This window comes from Octopus bimaculoides, chromosome 5, assembly GCF_046866305.1.
Source record: "Octopus bimaculoides isolate indiv1 chromosome 5, ASM4686630v1, whole genome shotgun sequence".
In the NCBI taxonomy this organism is placed as follows: domain Eukaryota; kingdom Metazoa; phylum Mollusca; class Cephalopoda; order Octopoda; family Octopodidae; genus Octopus; species Octopus bimaculoides.
Genome location: NC_142932.1, coordinates 74,902,535 through 74,922,212, shown reverse-complemented (window position 1 = coordinate 74,922,212; position 19,678 = coordinate 74,902,535). Strand labels below are relative to the sequence as shown.

Below are 19,678 nucleotides of genomic sequence, written 5' to 3'. Positions count from 1 at the left end.
GTCAATGGACTACAACAATGCTGAAGAGTTTTAGTTCAAGAGATTGAACTCAGTGCTTAATTTTTTTAAAGAATATTACATATTCTATGGGTCTATTTTGCCAAACTACTAAGACACATGGATATAAACAAACCAGCACCAGCTGTCAATTTTTACTTGTTTTAATCATTAGATTGTGGCCATAGTGGAGAGCCATTTTGATGTGTAAAGCCAAACAATTTGACCTGAGTACTTTTCTTAAAGTTTGATACTTATTCCATCAGTCTCTTTTGCCTAACCACTAAATTACAGGGACATAAACAAACCAGCACCAACTGTCAAGAAGTGGTGGGGGACAAACATAAACACAAAGACATACATACATGTATGTATGGTCATGACAAGCTTCTTTCAGTTTCCATAATTCACTTCACACGGCTTAATTCAGCATTATAGCAGAGGATACTTGCCCAAGATGCCACATGGTGGGACTGAACCCAAAACCATGCGATTGGAAAGCTAACTTCCTACCACACAGCCACGCCTGCACCAAAATACACACACATACACACTGGACTTACCCGAAACTACATGGCTGCAAAGCAAGCTTATCAACCACATAGTCAACGTCTACACCTATATTCGTTTATTCATGGATTTGTACTTTTATTTTAGTTTTTAATTAGATATTCCATCACCACAAAACAAAGGTATCATTCTGAAATTTAGACGGCAACCACAGCTTTAAAAGTAGTAGCACGGTTTTTATCAAAACCTCTTTTTTTCTTCTCTTTCAAACAACTCCTAACTCTACCTTCCAGACATGAAAAAAAGAAAAAAAATGTAAGACCTCCATTTTTGAAGTGGATGATGAATAAACAGAATGACAAAGACAATCCTTCACTTTAAACTATGTTACATTGTTTCCTGCCTAGTCTACTGTGTAACCACCACTGTTCTTCTATCTCTAACCATTCCCCTCTTTGTCTTCACCACCCCTCCCTCTCTTTACCACCAATTTTACCAAAATGATCTCATCCATCTAATGCTTTCATTGCCATCCCTTTCTTTCAATGCAGACTTTTAAAGAAATGTGAGTATGTATGTGTATAAGTGGATGCATATTTACGCGTTCAGTCTGAGATTTTATTTTCAAAGTAAAAGAATAGTGACTGTGTGGTTGAGAAACTTGCTCCCTAGCCCTGTGTGGTTGTAGGTTCAGGCCCACTGCATGGCACTTTGGGTGAGGTTTTTTTTTTTTTCTATTGTAGCCCAGGCTGACCAAAATCTTGTTAGTGAAATTTAAAATTTAGAAGATAGAAACTGAAAGAAGCCCATAGTGTGTGTATGTGTGTGTGTGTGTGTGTGTGTGTGTGTGTGTGTGTGTGTGTGTGTGTCTCTCTCTCTCTCTATATATATATATATATATATATACATATATATATATATATATATATATATATATATATATATGTGTGTATATATATATATATATATATATATATATATATGTATGTGTGTATATATATATATATATATATATATATATATATATATCTTCACATCACATCAGTCAAGAAATGTTGTTCGTTTCCACTCTTCCATGAGAAACATGCCTGCCCATGTTTTTTGGGGTGACAGCAGATGGGGTCATTAGAGCTTGTCATACAATGAAATAACTCCAGATCAAACTGTGGAATAGATTGCTGAAGGAAAGTGCATCTGGTTAGAATAACCATATCAAAGTCAATAAAAGAATGATAGGGATAGAACACAACATACAGGCTACTTGTTTAGGAAAGCAGTAACTCCAAACAATTGATACAGAATAGAGAGGACTTTTTCATCTAACCACAGACAATCTCTATAATGTGTATTGGGTTCATGTTTAAATTCCCCCCAATACACAATGTAATGTGATTGGAGATAGACAAACATCCAGCAATAGGAACTATGCCAAAACCTGGAGCATATGAACTGGAAGCATCCAAATTAGTCTTGTGGAACCCACTTCATGGTGATGTAAGAAGAGGAAAATATCGTCACACTTAAATCGACAACTTGATTGCAGACACTGGGCCTGGAATGTATCCAGGACATCAAGGCGGTGATGCTGGACTGAGAAGTATGGTAGGTAGACTTTGTTGCTGTGGCCCAGGTTGGAACCCAGCCATAACAATAATAAGACACAGGCCCCACAAGATGCTTCCCAAATTACCCATGGAGGAATGTGGTAACTCTGAGTAAGAACTGATACAAAATATAGTAGACTTTTTAATGTCATTAATCTATCAGCAGACAACATTTTTGGTGAGGATGGCATGTTAAAATGCCTCCAGTCTGCACTACAAGACACACACACAACAACATTGGCCAGTTTTTCCCTGATGTTGTGTGTGCCAAGTCATTAAGAGTTACAGTGACTGCTGAGAAAAAGAACAACAAAAGGAGAAAAAACAAAGGACTACAGAGAGAGAGATGAGTGACCTGTACAGATGGGTAAACAAAGGCTCATAGTGATATGAAGGACTGCAGCAAGTAACAAGGTAAAGAATGCAGTGAGATGAAGAACTGTTTTGGAAGCAAGACAAAAAACTGCAATAGGTAACAAAATACTATGAAAACCCACCCAACCATCCATACCAGCATGGAAAATCAAATGTAGAATGATGACACACAATACATACATGTACACATACTTGGTGCTGGTGCCGCATAAAAAGCACTGGTGATGATGCCATGTAAAAACATCCAGTACACTCTGTGGAGTGGTTGGTGTTAGGAAGGGCATCCAGCCATAGAAACCATGCCAAATCAGACTGGAGTTTGGTGCAGCCCCTCTGCTTACCAGTCCTGATCAAACTGTCCAACCCATGCCAGCATGGACAATGGACATACATAATGATGATGATAATGATGATGACAGGCGGAGAGAATGAAAGACACTAAGACATCTGTTGTCAAATCAGCAATATCAAATAGGTAGTGCCAAAACAGCTGGGCCAAAACATCTCATGCTCCTATGAGGCATTAATTTGGTAGCAGTTCCAAGCATCAACAGGATTCCGTTTCAACTCAACTAAGAAAATAAAGTTGTTGCAATAATTCCCCACCACCACCACCAACCCGCCAACACACCATAATGTAAGGTTGATTCAAATAAAAGCAAGTCAATAAATACTACAATATTTACAACATAAATAAGAAAAAATTATTATCTTAAAATATTGATAAAGAAATAGATCGCAAAAGAAAATTAAGTAAAGGTATGATTAAGATACAGGAATTAGGGGAGTAGCAACTTAGAAACAAAGTTGAGAAGTACTGCAACTATATTAGTCATACAACATAATACTTTCAAGTTTAACGTTGCAGTTTTAGACACAAAATGTGTTTCATCATCTATTTTTACCACACAAGCCTTGGTTATGAATCTGAGTTCTTGAAGCAGGTGTTTCACAGCAGGATATCTTCCCAAGCACCAATTTATTTGAATCTACTTTCTAACAAAATATAGACTCCAAACAATTTGTGAAAATTGCCTTTTCTTAAGTACATAGTTGGGAACCTACAAATCCACCAATCTGAACTCATAATATATATGTTTTTATGCATGTGTGTGTGTGTGTGTGTGTGTGTGTGTGTGTGTGTGTGTGTGTGTGTGTGTGTGTGTGTGCGCGCGCGCGTGTGTACTCACATACACAAACAAACACACACACGCGCACATATATATATATATGTTAAAGTCTGTCATACCGGCCATGACGAAGGGAAATAGCCCTGAAACTCGAGTCGCCTTTATATATATATATTTATATATTTATATATTTGATCCTTTATATTGAACACTCAATATTTCATCTACATTCAATACTTTCTTTCATGGTGCCATCCATTTTTATGTTATTTTATTTTATATTGTATATTGTATATCATATTATATATTGTATATTCCATATTCTATACCCCACATTAGTTCTACAGGAATATAAATAAAACATAAAAAACAGACAGTGTTGGAACTCTTTTAAGCAAAATAATATATTCCTCTATACACAATCATACAAAAAAAACCCACCTTTTTTGTATTTATTTTTACTCGCATATATATATATATATATATATATATATATATATATATATATATATTAATTTGACACTGAGTTGCATTTCCTATTTCTATCCAAAGAGATTTTTAACCCAATATTTACATGCTATTATCTATAGTTCCATTTGCTTTGAGTTTCAATCTTCCAATGAAAGAATTATATCTCATATTTATTGTGCATTTTTATGTCTAATTATATATAAAAAAACAATTTTACATTCAACTTAAGCATTGCTTGACACTTTTTGGTAGAGCACCTGTTTTTACTAGGAAAAGGTCGACAGCAGCTTCAAAGTTTCAGGATGCTCGCCTTCATCAAATGAACAAAGATGAACCTGCCAAAAACACTATGAACTTATACCTCATAAAAGTTGTGCGTGTGTGGGGGGGGGGGGTCAAAACATTTTGATTCCAGCTCCTTGGTGCTCTAAGTTTCAAGCATGTCGCAATCCAGACATGTAACTCCTGATGAATATGTTGAGTAACCTTCTTTCATTTGTCTACTCACTCATATATCATCATCATTTAACATCCGTTGCCCATGCTGGCATGGGTTGGATGGTTTGACTGGGCTGATACCCTGGAAGGCTGTGCCAGGATCCAGTCTGATTTGGCATGGTTTTCTATGGTTGGATGCCCTTTCTAGTGCTAACCACTCAGAGAGTGTAATGGGTGCTTTTACATGCCACCGGCATGGGTGCCATTTATTTATTTATATATATATATATATATATATATATATATATATATATATATATATATATATATATATATATGTATATATATATATACATACACACACACACACACATACATACATAACTGGCACTCCATCAGTTATGATGAGGGTCTCAGTTGATACGATCAACAAAACAGCCTACTTGTGAAATTTAACATGCAAGTGGCTGAGCACTCTGCAAATGCACACGTGCGTGTATGTGTGTCCACACACACACACACAGAATATCTATTGCAAATTAATAATGAAGAAGAATTAAAGTCTAAATTAGAACAGAACTCTACTTTTGGGATATTTTCACAGCATTGTTTCTTTTTCCCACAAATTGTAAACTGTTTACTAATGTATAATGGTTTAAACAGTGGCAGAATAGAACAGGAAAAAAATGGACGATGAGAAAGAATCAATGCAATGCAGAAGAAAGAAGTTGGATATGTACCTTGAGTTATATAAAAGGCTATAAATATTAACAACTAAAGCTTGTTTGTCAGTATCTTCACATCCCACAGTCAGTTTGCCTCATCCCTGCATTTTTTAATCTCAGTTATCTTGGGAAACTGGGTCCCTTGGGGTTAATCACACAGCAGCCATATGGTGTAAAAAATCAAGCAAACATAGCTACTTAAAAACCTGAATCAGTCAAAACTTTCTCCATATTGAGGAAAGATAAACAATAGTTCAACACTTAAATCTTACCAAAGCAGACAGAGGTGATAACTAAAATCTCAGTTAAAATGGAATTATGCATGTGGTGTGGGAGAAATAACATTAGAACAAAAGTAAATATCAAATTAATCTGATCTTTGTCAAAAGTGATAATTCCAGATAGGTTTCGGTTGTATTGAACCTCCTCAGTAAATCATAGTCTTTATTATACAAGACCCATGAAAACAGAATCACTATAAATATATGGATAGTAATTCTCATGACTTGGCATTGTAAGTGAAGAAATTAAATCTTCTGCAATCTTCCACTCTACATCAATTAGTTATATATCTTACAACATCCCTGCTCAACACACAAACTCTCCAAATACTGTTGATCTGTTTTTCAGCATCAAATCCAAACACTATTACACCATAATAGCTTCTGCACCTATCAAGTCATCCAACCACTATTTTATCATGATTACTCGTCACATTCCCACATATATACACTAGCATCCACCTTACAGATCTTATAGCATTTCAGGCCAGCTGACTGGTTGAAGCTCCCACAAATTTTGAACTAACTATCCTTGGTAGTACACATGCTTCACTTCTGACCTATCAGAAACAGTTAGGTGGATAACTGAAATTATCATTTAAGGCACATCGTGCCTCATCAACATACGAAATACTCCTAAGGCTCAAAGTTTCTTAGGTGGTTCATTCATTATGTTGTAATTCAAATCAATAAATAAATAAATAAAATAACTTACAATATTTAATTTTTTTTAAATGCCCACTCTTACAATCTAGATGGTTCTTAGCCAAAACTACAACTCCAGCAAGTCCATCACCCAAATTGTAAAGTATACCTCTATGCATCACATAGCATCAAACTTCCCTGCTTCCCAAACTACAGCCAATCCCCTTGGTCTCTTGCCAAAAGAATCTCTACCAACATTGCAAAATCTTTCTCTCCACTACTTCTTAACCACCATGGTTATGTAAACAGAACTCTTACCGAGAGAAAAGTTTCAGATTTGTTGCCTACTTTGAATTTGACTCCACACTGAATACATAAGGTAAATCTTTTTCGCCAAATTATCTTGTCATCAGCCTCATCATCACAAACATACAGATATACACCAAATATCTCCAGTCATTTCAAACCACTGACCATGGAAAGGTCTCTTTCATTACCCCAAAACAATGCACCACAGAGTAAGCCTGTATCCTTACCAAATTCTTCAATCTCTCTCAACAGTGATATGTTCCAATCTCTTGAAACACTACATTATATCCCATTCCCATAAAGCAGCAACCCTACTGATCCCGTCAACTACCATTCTTCTACAGTCATTTCCAATATCTCAGAAGGCAATGAAAACAGCCATCACTAATAACTTTCTTAAACACCTTGACCCCCATCTCTTTTTATCAGATGTAGTGTGCAAGAGAGAAGACAGTGCAGGTATGACCATGTAATGCATATGAATGAAGACAGTTGCATCAAGAGATGCCAATCTCTAATTGTAGAAGGAACATGTGGAAGAGGTAGACCCAGGAAGATGTGGGATGAAGTGGTGAGTAAGGATCTACAAACATTAGGACTCACAGAAGGGATGACAAGGGTCTGAGACTCCAGGTAGTTTACTGTGCTTGAAGAGACACGTTAAGGTAAGTGAAAGCATGGCTGCCCTTGAATTCAGGCTCATCCCCTGTAACCCTCTCCAGCTGAGCATCTCTAATCTTGCAGGCTTTAGATGCTGGTGCCACGTAAGAAGCACCCATGCCAGTACATAAAAGCATCCAGTACACTCTGTAAAGTGGATGATGATGATGATGATGATGATGATGATGACCATTACAGCTTTCGTAAGGTCAAATCTACTTGAGATTTGCTCTATGTCACCCACTTGTCAGCGCTTGCTCTGGGAAATTTGATGAATGCTGTACTGTTCACTTCAACTCACTTTCTTGATCAGGTTGTCTTGACATCATAAAGTAATGATAAATCTTTAGCCTTGGAGGTCACAAAGTAACCTCACTAGTATTGGTGTCATGAAACAATTTTGCATTCAGTACACTCTGTAAAGTAATTAGCAAATATGTGGAGACAACATAGTGTTGAGAAAACACTTTAGTCTGTTCAAAGACATGATTACCTCTCTGGTGTTGGTGCTACAATAAAATGCAACCACTATGTTCTGTAAAGAGGTTGCGGTTAGAAAGGGAATCCAGTCCTGGAAATCATATCCAAAAAATGTAATGTTTGAGTAAGATGAGATTCTCCAACCCATCACAAAGGGCAATAACTCTGAATAAGACCTGAACTGACTTAGAACATGATGACATATCCAACCCATGCCAGAATAGAAAGCAAACAGATGATAATAATGATACATGCCTTTAAATAAAAGTAAAAAGAAAAAAAGACACATTGAACAATGTTACCCCTAATATACAAAAAAAATAGAGGGTCATGGGTGGAAAGCTTTCATTAGGGATTTGCTCAATTAAAGCTAATTTGGGGACTAGACAACAACTAGAAATGTTTCTAACCAACAAGTAATCCTTTTCATCAATGATTGTCAGCTCTTCCATCATTAATCCTTGATTTATGGCATTTCACCATTTACCCACCTGCTTGTTCCCACTGCAACAACACATACCAAATAATCTTTCTATAGGAAAGTTCATATCACAGTCAGAAGACAACCTTTAAGGTAGCATGTTAGGTCCAGTACAGAATTATAACATTTTGAAGCTTAAAAATAATCCTAGAAATGTATCTAAATAATTACAAATGTATCTAAATAGCAAAAACTAATATAATATACAATTGCATCTGTTGCATAGATTTTTATACTAGTTGGCCTAATCAATATTTTAATCCAGTGAGTCTTAATCGCATTGAAAATTTGCAGCTGGCTGGATGCAGGACTTTTAACCAAAGAGTTGACACTTTGTACTGTCTTACTGGGACTGAGCTGTGAAGACATTTAACAGACAAGAGTTCTGTCACATGTGTGTGAAAAGTATCACAGGAAGAAAATAGAGTTCATTGATGCAATTAACAGAGATATTTTCTGTTGGCTTGCAGAGAGAGAGATTAATTGAAATCATCTTATAAAAACAGATATACTTTAGATACACAACATGAAGATCAAGTCTTCATTTAGATAGTATTCCTTGTTGGTTACATGTTGCATGGGCTTATCAAACATCACATATCCATGTGTTCCTACTATGTGTTATTACATTTGTAATACTTTTATATTGCACAGATCTTTCATACCAACTCATTTTAGCAACACTTTGTTTTCCCAGGTTTGCATAACAAATCCTGATTAGTTAAGATAACTGACACCTTATTATAATTGTTGTTGTTGTTGTTATTATTATTATTATTACTGTTTAAAGCAGCAAGCAAGTAGAACTGTTAGCACATTGGACAAAGTGCTTAGCAGCATTTCTTCTCGTTGTTCATGTTCCATCCTTTTAGGGCTAAGATAAAGTAGCAGTGAAGCACTGGAGTCAAGGTAATCAACTTACCCTCTCCCTAAAATTGCTGGCCTTGAGCTAAAATTTGAAACCATTATTATTATTATTGAGTGAGAGAGCAGTGCATGCCATCAAAATGACACTGGGGTAAAATATACGAAGCCCAATATACCCATCATGACTACCCATTTGATAACGGTACACCAGGCACATGCATCACAACCATATGTGCGCGACATGGTGATCTCATATCAAGATAAACAGCACATGACCTCGCAGGTGGGGCTCAGTTAGAATTTTCTTCAGGTCGAATAGCCCATCCCGCTCAAAAGGTCCCTGAATAAGGTTCGTTTAAGGATGTTGAGCAAAACACCCATGTTTCCAAAGGTAAATTATTCAAACCCCAAAGAATTCCTCTCAACACATGGCTATGATGCTCCCTCACTACTTCTACTCATGATCAGAGATGCACATATCATCAGCAACCAAGGGACATGCTCAACTGGTTAAGGTCAAACAACTGACAAGCAAATTTGTGGTATTGAGCAGAATATTTGCTGTAGCCCATCTTTTTATACCAAAACAAAACAATGTACATGATAACACTTCCAATCAATTAAGATAAGAAGCCATAAGAGCCACTGCCTGGTACTGCATCCGGGCATTTATTACTATTATTATTACTATTATTATTATTATTATTATTATTATTATTTTTAACTTAGGTTTTGTTGGAACTCCTAGAGTCTAGCATGCATAGCGGGCTTGCTACCTGCAGTCTACGGTACCATTCTATCTGTTCTTTTCAACTATCTAATACTTCCCTGATTATTCTGGCTGTGCCATGAAGGCAAACCTTTTGTAACAGCTCTACTGAGCACTCTATTCTGATTTCCTTTATGTTCCTCTTGATGCCCGAGCTGACAGACTCATTAGTACACTGGGAAAAATGCTTAGCAGTATTTCATCTATCTTTACGTTCTGAATTCAAATTCTACCAAGGTCAACTTCGCCTTTCATCCTTTCGGGGTCAATAAATTAAGTACCAGTCAAGTACTGGGGTCAATGTAATCGACTTAGCCCCTCCCCAGGAATCTCAGGCCTTGTGCCTATAGTAGAAAGGATTATTATTATTATTATTATTATTATTATTATTATTATTATTATTATTATTATTGCTAAAAAGGGGTAGCAAGGTAGCAGAATCATTAGCACTCTGGACATTTCTTCTAGCCTATTGTGTCCTGAGTTCAAATTCTGCTGAAGTTGGCTTTGCCTTTCATCTTTTTGTGGTCAATAAAATAAGCACCAATTGAGCACTGGGATCAATAAAATAAATACCAACTGAGAACTGGGGTTGATATAGTTGACTAGCTCCCTCCCCTCAAAAAGAAAACAATGTTCATGAAAAAGTTGCTGGATTGATAGAATTAAAGTATAATATAAAAAAAAACCCTTGCAGTATATGTTTCAGTTCTGTATATTCTGAGGTCAACTTAGCCTTTCAAGGTCAATAAAATGAAGGACCAGTGAAACTGCAGAGATCAATAGTATTGACTAAAAGCCCTTCCTCCAAATTTCAGTCATGTGCCTAAATTAGGAACATTCATTACTTATGATTAACTCAGCATTTAAACCAGTCATATCCAGCCAAAATATTCTGTTTTATGTTTAAAATGTCAAGATCTGGCCTCTTTAATTTATCATACAATGTCATTCTAAAAATATACAATCATATCGAAACCTCAAAGCTATGAGATAATGCATGGTCAATTCAAAACAACATGAATAAATATTTGACAGAGTAATCTGAATGCTAAAGAGTTAGACAATCAATAACTTCTATGAAATATATTCTTACTGAATCATTGCTAGCCCAGCCTTTCCAACAGAAAGTGCCTTTGCTAACACCTGAAACACTTGTTCTTTAATCTGTCATCATCATTTTAATGTTCACTTTTCTATGCTTACATGGGTAAAATGGAATTTGTTGAGGCAAATTTTCTACTGTTGGATGCCCTTCAAGTCACCAACCTTCAGCTGTTTTCCAGCAAGGTAATATTCTCCCATAGTCAGGCATGTTTCCATGGAAAATTGGGAGGAAATGTTGCTTCCAATATAAAATTGAAATGTCAAGTGCAGTTTGATGCCTTGATTCTTTTAAGCCAATATTTTAGGACAAATCAAAGAATCGCAACAAAAGGAGGGGTTAACCTCAACTGTAGCTCTTTAGCATTCAGGTTACTCAGTCAAGTGTAATGCTTATTTACTCACATTTTCTTGAATTAATCATGCATTATCTTGTAGCTTCAAAATTTTGATGAGGCGATTATGTTTTTTAATGACATTGCAGGGTAGGTGTGAGAGGCTGGATCTGGCTGGTTTAAATGCTAAAGGGTTAGACTAGTTAAAGTCAATATGTATCAAGAGTAGAACCTAGGGCTGTATTTTTATTTTATTTATTTCCTTTTCTTTTCCCCCTGTTAACCAAGTTTTTCAGAAGTGAATTTAGCTGTGTGAAAAAAATGATGTATTCTTGTCAGGTGGTGTCTGTTGAGAACCAAGTGCATTTTAAACACCTGAAGTGCAGCTTAGCTGACAATCTGCCAAAACTGTTGCCACACTTCTTGTGCACCTACTGACTGCATTACTGAGATACAGTAGGAGAAATATAGCTAAATATACAGTTCAAGGAAACCAGTTCAGAATTTTGTTTAGAACTGATCAGAAATGGTTTCTTTTCTTTACCTATTCTTTCCCATCATTTACTAAATATACACTACTGGAAGCAGTCAGTGGATGGGATGTTAAGTTACAAGATACATCATTAAAATATGACATGTTCTATCAGAAAATAGTACCAGCTTACAACTAACTGATATATAATTTACCTGAATCTGAATCAACAGGTATGGGAGGTTTGGCCTCTTTTCTGGCAACTGGTTGATCATCCTTGACTGTACGAAGGCTTCCCAACCTGCAACAAAAAGAAATCATTTTGAAATTAAAAAAATATTTTTAAATGCAATACATTTTTGACATAAATTACATATTTTAATATATATGTCTAATATGTACAGGATGTTCAGGATAAATTTGACAATTTTTTATGCTTCAGGAACAGATTGATATATTGGTGAACAGTCAACAGCATTGGTAAGCATAAAGATTAAAGTTGTAGTTGAATAAAAATTAGATGATATGGAGGACTGGAGGCCATCTGAATATTGGAAAACAGTTACCTGCATCATGATGATTTGCACCGGATATCAAAATGTTGACACCATGACTATTGCTCAATGCTCTGTGAACATGTAAAAGCTCTAAGACTTGACAAGGACAGCAGCAATGGAGACTACAAAGCCATGGCCAGCAGGAAGGGATACAGCAGGCATTCTGACTGCATACCAGAATTCATTCCCATATCTTTGAATAGGGTCGGCTAAATTCAGATGGCTATATGAAGCTAATGCAGACTGTAGTGAAACCCTGGTTGGAGAGGGTTGTTGCTGGAAGGCCATATGTGTGACAGCAAGATATGGTCCCTTGCCATACCTCCAGAAAGAACCAGAAGTGATTGTCAGAGAATTTCTACAACTTCGCCAACTCCAATTCCTGGCCCTGATTGTAATCCCATGGATAACTATGTGTGGGGAAAGACACCAACCACTACCTACAACATTAAGCTAAGCTAATGGCCAAGATCAAGGAGGTGTTTGAAGAGCTTCCCAGGAACACAATGAGGAATGCATGTGCCAGGTTCCAGAGCCACCTTAAGGCCATGGTGGAAGCTGAGGGTAGCTACTTTGGGTAAACTCTTTATCTCCCAGCCATAATCACATTGATATTTTTTGATTTTTTATAAATACTTTTATTTTTGGATGGGATATTGTTTTTTTTTCCTTTTATGCAAACTGTCAAATTTAGTCTGAACACTTTGTATGTGTGAGTTAACAATAAACAAGATATATTCAATCAACTGTATAAGTTTATTTAAAATGAAAGCCTTGTATAATATTGAAACATTGGTTTTGAATAAGAGAAATATTCACAAACTTGAGTTAAGAGCATGAATAATGAAACTAAATATTTATCAGTTTGCAAATGACTTCTGTAGACAATAGAAAAATTCAAATTTAAGACTTAGAATATATATCAAGGATAATATCAAATTATTAATTATTACTAACCAAAATATTTTATTTTTTAATTTTCTTTTAAAGAAGTCTAAATTATATATATATATATAGGAATATATATATATATATATATATATATATATATATATATATACATTCATTAACAGAATGGTTCTTATTTCTTATGAAAAAAAAAACTTATAAATAATTTTAAATAATAATTAGGAAAATGGTTTTAACAGCCTCTACCAGAAAACAGCTAACAAGAGAGAAAATAAATGTTCACTTTGACTCCACCAAACTAACCTCTCCCAGATGTCATAGGGTCAGGGATGGTTGCTATGACAACTGACTGGCAAGCAAGTGTAACCAGACACTAAGGCAGGGTTCTAAGCTGCTGTTTCCTTAATATATAAATCTGGTAGATATGAAGGAACCATAAGCAGCAGTAGTAACAGTTGTTGAGAAGTGCTGACCCATGTGTCAATCAAACAAGCTATTACTTACTACCTTTCTTCAAATAAGTGTAATTACCATATTAGTAAGTGGTTTACAACACCACTGTTTTACAGTAATTAGTCAATGCAGTTATAAATATGAAATTTGACAAATATTTCCAAATCTTATAACTATATTAATTAAATTTCACATACCCTTAACTAGACAGAATACATTTGTGTATGCATCTGTGTGCATGTGTGTGCACATGTGCATGCATGCACACAAGCACAAGAAAAAAGTGCAATATGCCAAATAAACAAGCTAAAAAGCAATTGCCTATATGAATGTGTGTGTGTGATGTGTGATTAAGAAGTTCACTTTTGATTTCAGGTTCAGTCCTACTGCTCAGTACCTTAGGTAAGTGTCTTCCAGTGGGCCAACACCAATGCCCTGTAAACTGTGTTAATTGGGCTAGCAGTACACAGGAACTTAGTGGAAAACTATCATATGCATGCATGTGTGTGCATGAGCGCGCATACACACACATCTTTGTGTCTCCACTACTTTACAACGGGTGATGATACATTTGTATTCCCATAACTTGGTAGAATAAATAAGTACCAGACTTAACATAAGTAATGTGGTCAACTTTTCTTTCTTTTTCTTAACTAAACCCTTCATGGTCACAGTTCACTGGCTGAAACAATGTCTGTTTCAATCCACTGATGAGGTCACAGGCTGTGTGACTCAAAAACTTTGATTGACCAATAAACAAAAAATAATACAAATAAAAACCAAAGTGAAGATTGAATAAATAGTTTGTGTGTTTAATTGGCAAAAAAATAAGCAAACAAAATGACCATCACCAAGTATAACAATATCTGTTTCAACTCACATTTCCACATCAAGAATCTTACAAAACAAATAGAGAGAGAGAGAGAGAGAGAGAGAGAGAGAGAGAGAGAGAGAGAGATAGAGAGCAAATTAATGTGAATCAATGTCTGTGTAAATATATAGATTTTAGGTTTCTTAAAGTATATGATAGACAAAAATATTTCTTTTAAAATCATTTTATTGTTACTATACTTTTGTTGAAATATGCTGCCTTTGCTTCAATTAATTTTGAAAATAATAAGAAATTTAGTAAAATAACTTTATTATCATTAAAATAATGTTAGAAACAAATTAACATGAAACCTTGATGGGAAATTCAATTTAGATTACTTTAAAACAGGAAGTTTGTTTCAAAGAACCAGGAGCAGTCTTGGGCAGGTTGAGATTAAAAGGGTTAAAACCAAGTCCTTGCTTTCTAAGTATCTATTCTATCTCAACATGTTACAGTTTCTACAATCACTCCTTACTTCCTTTTGGTCAAACTTTAAGTACTTTTATAAGAACAGAAAAGAGTATGCCTAGTCTTCACCTGAGGGAGGGGAGAGGAGAGAGAAAAAAAAATCAAGAAAAATATAAGCATGTTATAATGATAGCAACACAAATATTAAAAGAATTCAGAAAATATACAAGAAGGAATTATTAGGAGTGGACTTAACAGAATGTTATTTTCTATTTTTAAGGTGGAATTTAATTGAAGAAGTTAAAAGTAAACACAAAAGTTAAAATATACAAAGCTTCACAAGTGGATTTGTATTGACATTTAAGTAGAAAGAGTGTATAAATAAATGGATAGACTGTTTCTATGAGGAAACAATCTCATTCATAAAAGAAAAAGCCTAGCTGTGCAGAAAATAGCAACGACATAACTGATGGTTATACTAGACATCAATTCTTTATGGAGACAAAAATATATATCAGAAACCTCAACTGAAATGTTTTTGCATCATTATTTAACACCCTTGTTCTATACTAGTATGAATTGGTCAGTTTGACAAGTCCCAGTAGGTTCAAAGATTTCATCAAGCTCCAGTGTCTGCTTTGACAAGGCTTCTATGGCTATATGCTCTTCCTAATATCATCTACTCTACATTACTTGTTGAAATTTTTACTGCTACTTGTAAATTCTCGCATTGTCTATCTGTCTGTCATTTCTTTCATTACATTTGTGCTATTTCACACACATAGACACATACACATACTCAACCACCACACACACACACACACACACACACACACACACACACACACACACACACACAAAGTTACTTTGAACTCCTGAGGATAAATACTTGACTTTTTGTTTGGTTAGATTGGTTAGTAAGGTGGGCAACTGATTATATCAAACTTAGACCTTGACTGGTAATTATTTTAGTGACTTCCTTTCCCTACTCCTTGAAAGATGAAAGGTAAAGTCAACCTCAGTAGATTTTGAACTTGGAACAAGAGTATGTCAATAATACAAAGCATTTTGTACAGCATTGATGCTGCTGCCAATCCCTTCCCTATTACAACTACCTTCTATAGCATCAATTGTCTCTATCTAATATGGACATCCCTTGTGAAGAAGCAGGCCACATGAAACAGCTCATCATCTGACAAGCTGCACAACTAAAAATTCAAGGTAATTTTTCATTAGCTCTGCCATTTAGACTTTCTCATGAGTCGCAGGTTGTCCACAATTGGTCCATACCTAGAAAGTTTTCTTCATTGCACACTACAACAAATAACCTCTGATGTCCCGCTTTCTCTTATTCATGCATACTGACATTACATATCCAGTGGAGTGTAGCCTTTGCAAATCCTCCACATTCCTTGCCCATGTATTATAACCATACTTCACACACAAGTATCCCCCAGTCTACCTTTCATTCAGAGAGAAACCTTTGCTGTCAACAGATGCTACAGCTCTCAAAACTGTCATGCCACCATAGCTTTTTGCAGCACCTGTCTCCACTGATTAGGCCACCTAGGTAACAAAAACTACCAAATATTATAACTCTTTAGTATTTAAGCTGGTCATATCCAGCCAAAATATTCTACCTGTTTTATGCTCAAATCAGCCAGATCCCATCTCTCACACTTACTCTACAATGTCACTAAAAATATACAATCATATCATCAAAATCTTGAAAACAATGTGAATAAATAAGGATTACATTTGATAGAGTAATCTGAATGTGAAAGGGTTAAATGAGTCTTTAGAAGGATTCCAAGGGCAACTTATCCATCTACATACATCTGTGTACATAAATACGGTTAGCAGACACAAAATAACAGACACATATGAAGATATATTTTGTTGCAAACTTCTTGAGTTTACTGATGCATGAGGTTCTCTAGCATTGCTAAGACCATACTATAGCACCACCTCATGGATCAGTATATCATGTAATTCAATAATGTGAGCATGTACATCTGTGTGTGGATGTGTGAATGAGAGAGAGAGAGAGTATATCGTTAACAAAAGGAAATGCTTCATCTTCAAGTTGAGAAATGTACACCTGACTTAGTGTCTATGTTACCTACCACAACAGGATCTGATAGAGCACATCTTACTCATTGATTTCAGACTCTGACTTTGAGTCAAAGACACTTAATGCTCGTTTAAGAAGTGAAATAAAAATAAAAAATAAAAGCGACCACCACTTTCAAGAAACTGAACAAGTTTAAACGCCTTTCAACAAGCAATGCTAATATTCAAACTGATTCCATTTTTTTTTTTACTTGCTTTATTCATTGGGCCATGGCTGTGCTAGGGCACTGCCTTTGAGGGTTTAGTTGAACAAATTGACCCCAATTCTCTTTTTTTTTTTAAGTCTGATACTTATTCTTTTTGTCCTTTTTGCCAAACCACTAAATCACAGGCATGTAAACAAACCCACACCAGTCAAGCAAGAAGACAAACATAAACACACATACATATGACAGGTTTCTTTCAGTTTCCCATCTGCAAAAACTACAAAATTCACTAGATAAGCACTGATCTCTTTTATCAAACCAGTAAGTTACAAGCATGTTAATAAACTAACACCAATTATCAAGCAGTCAAGCAGGAAGACAAACATAAATATGCACACATACATATGACAGGTTTCTTTCAGTTTTCCATCTAGAAAATTCACTTGCAAAGCACTGATCCACCCAGGGCTATAATAGAAGACACTTGCCCAAGGTGCTCTGCAGTGGGACAAAAATTATATTAAATTCATAATGCAAATGTAGAAGAATTTATAAGTCTTTATTAACAATGAGTCTCAAAGTAAAGTCAGCTATAAACAATAGTTTATAATAATACCTCAGGTTAAAATTCCCTTGAATGGGAAAACAAGACAGGAAGTTGCACCAGGACTTGACCTATACATCTGAAATCCAAGCAGATGTCCTTATTTACAAAATTTTTATATTTTAAGTAAATGCAAAGCCATTATCTAATTATCACTGATCTAATCTTACAGGTATTTCTTTTAGATTTTAAGTAATTATGAAATGAGGGATTATGCAAAAAAAAAATTTTTTCACATTATATTGTATATTATTTTGATTACTTTAGATAATGTAAGGTGCAGAGATGTGGCTGTGTGGTTAAGATGTGGTCTTGGGTTCAGTCCCACTGAGTAAAACTTTGGGCAAGCGTCTTCTACCATAGGTCCAGGCCAAAAAAGCCTTGTGAGCAGATTTGGTAAATAGAAACTGAAAGAAACCCATTGTGTGTGAACATGAGATGGAGAGAGCTGGTATTTCCTTGTGTAGACATCACATAAAAGTCATAAATGAGTGTCATCATCATACAGCAGTGTTCTTTGTTTCCAGTCTTCTGGGAAAATATTATCTTACTTAGAAACAAGTGAGGGTTGGAGACAGGAGGGGCATCAAGCCACAGAAAAACCTACCTCAACAATTTCCATCCAACCCATGCAGGCATGAAAAAGGGGACATTAAAATGATGATGATGATGATTTAATGAAAACCTGATAGGTAAAATGTCTCATTGTCTTTCTTCTTCACTTAATGGAGAAATAGGAATAAGATAAAGAGGGGAATAAAAGGGTGAGTTAAATAATATTCACACAGTGAAATTAATATTTGTACATTATAGTTATTTTTATTCAATCTAGAAGGGTCAAAGCCAAATCAATCTTAGCAAGATTTGAGCAGGAAATAAGTGTTGGACTTATTATCAGCACCATAGTTAGTAATCTTATTTAATTTTAGACTTGAATTCATTGGACAAGGCACTCATCTGTGAATGTCTGTTGTTGGTTATTAAATTCCAACTGCAACTATTCAGCCTATTAAAGTTTAAGCTTCTAAGTGGGTTGTGTAAATTTAGAATACTTTAAACTAGGTGTGTCTTACTTATTTTTCTTGGCCATTTACAACACTCGATCATTTGTAATATTCATGTTATTTTATATCTGCAACACAATTATTATCATACCATACCAGATTTCTAGTTGAAAATTGTGCTAAAAACAGTATAAAGCTTGCTAATTGACACAGGATACAGTATGCATCACTGACTGGCGAAAACATCTATCTCATCATTCTATTGCTTTTCATATATGTTAGTTAGTGACTTCAGGATCAGGCTAAATGGTTGCCCAGAAGACGACCAGCATGGAGGAGAAGGGTCTGGAAGCTTAAAGAACCTGTGAATGGAGGGAGATTTAGAGACGTATTACTTGAAGCCTTTGACGAAATAGATGGGGATATAGCTTCACAACTGTCTGTTTCTACGAGACAACCTGCTGAGGGCCACTAACTAGATCTGTGGATGGTGCAAAGTTCCCTCTCAACCCAAAATAACGTGGTGGTGGAACAATGTTGTTGACAGGGCTATTAGACAAAAGAAACAGGCTTGGAAGGACTGAAAGAACGGTGGTAGCAGGGAATTGTATCAGACTGCCAGACGGGAAGCTAGGTGACAGGTTTATTTAGCCAGAGGGGAAGCAGATAAGAAAAAATTTGCCAATGTTCTGTGCCACGAGGACCAAAGACTTGAGGCATTTCGTGTTTCAAGACAGTGTGTGAGAGAGAATCGTGATGTCGTAGGAGAGAAATGTGTCCATATGGATGATGGTTCACTTGCACTAAATGAGGCTGCAAAGAGAGAGGTTTGGAAACACCACTACAAAAGATTGCTCAATAAAGAGAATGAATGGGAGAAAGAGAGTCTGCCGAATGTTGACCCAACAGAGGGACCAGCTATCCGAGTTGACAGTACCAT

At 35.6% G+C, this 19,678-nt stretch overlaps 1 protein-coding gene across 25 annotated transcripts in view; it reads right to left on the bottom strand.

The window, feature by feature from the left end:
- LOC106875722 (rho guanine nucleotide exchange factor 11) overlaps positions 1-19,678 on the bottom strand; it is a 404,455-nt gene that overhangs the window by 287,891 nt on the left and 96,886 nt on the right. For all 25 annotated transcript variants that reach the window (XM_089352417.1, XM_089352437.1, XM_089352419.1 and 22 more), the window contains one exon: positions 11,869-11,954. In XM_089352417.1, coding sequence (XP_089208543.1) covers positions 11,869-11,954 — 86 coding nt within the window. The remainder of the gene's footprint in view (positions 1-11,868; positions 11,955-19,678) is intronic.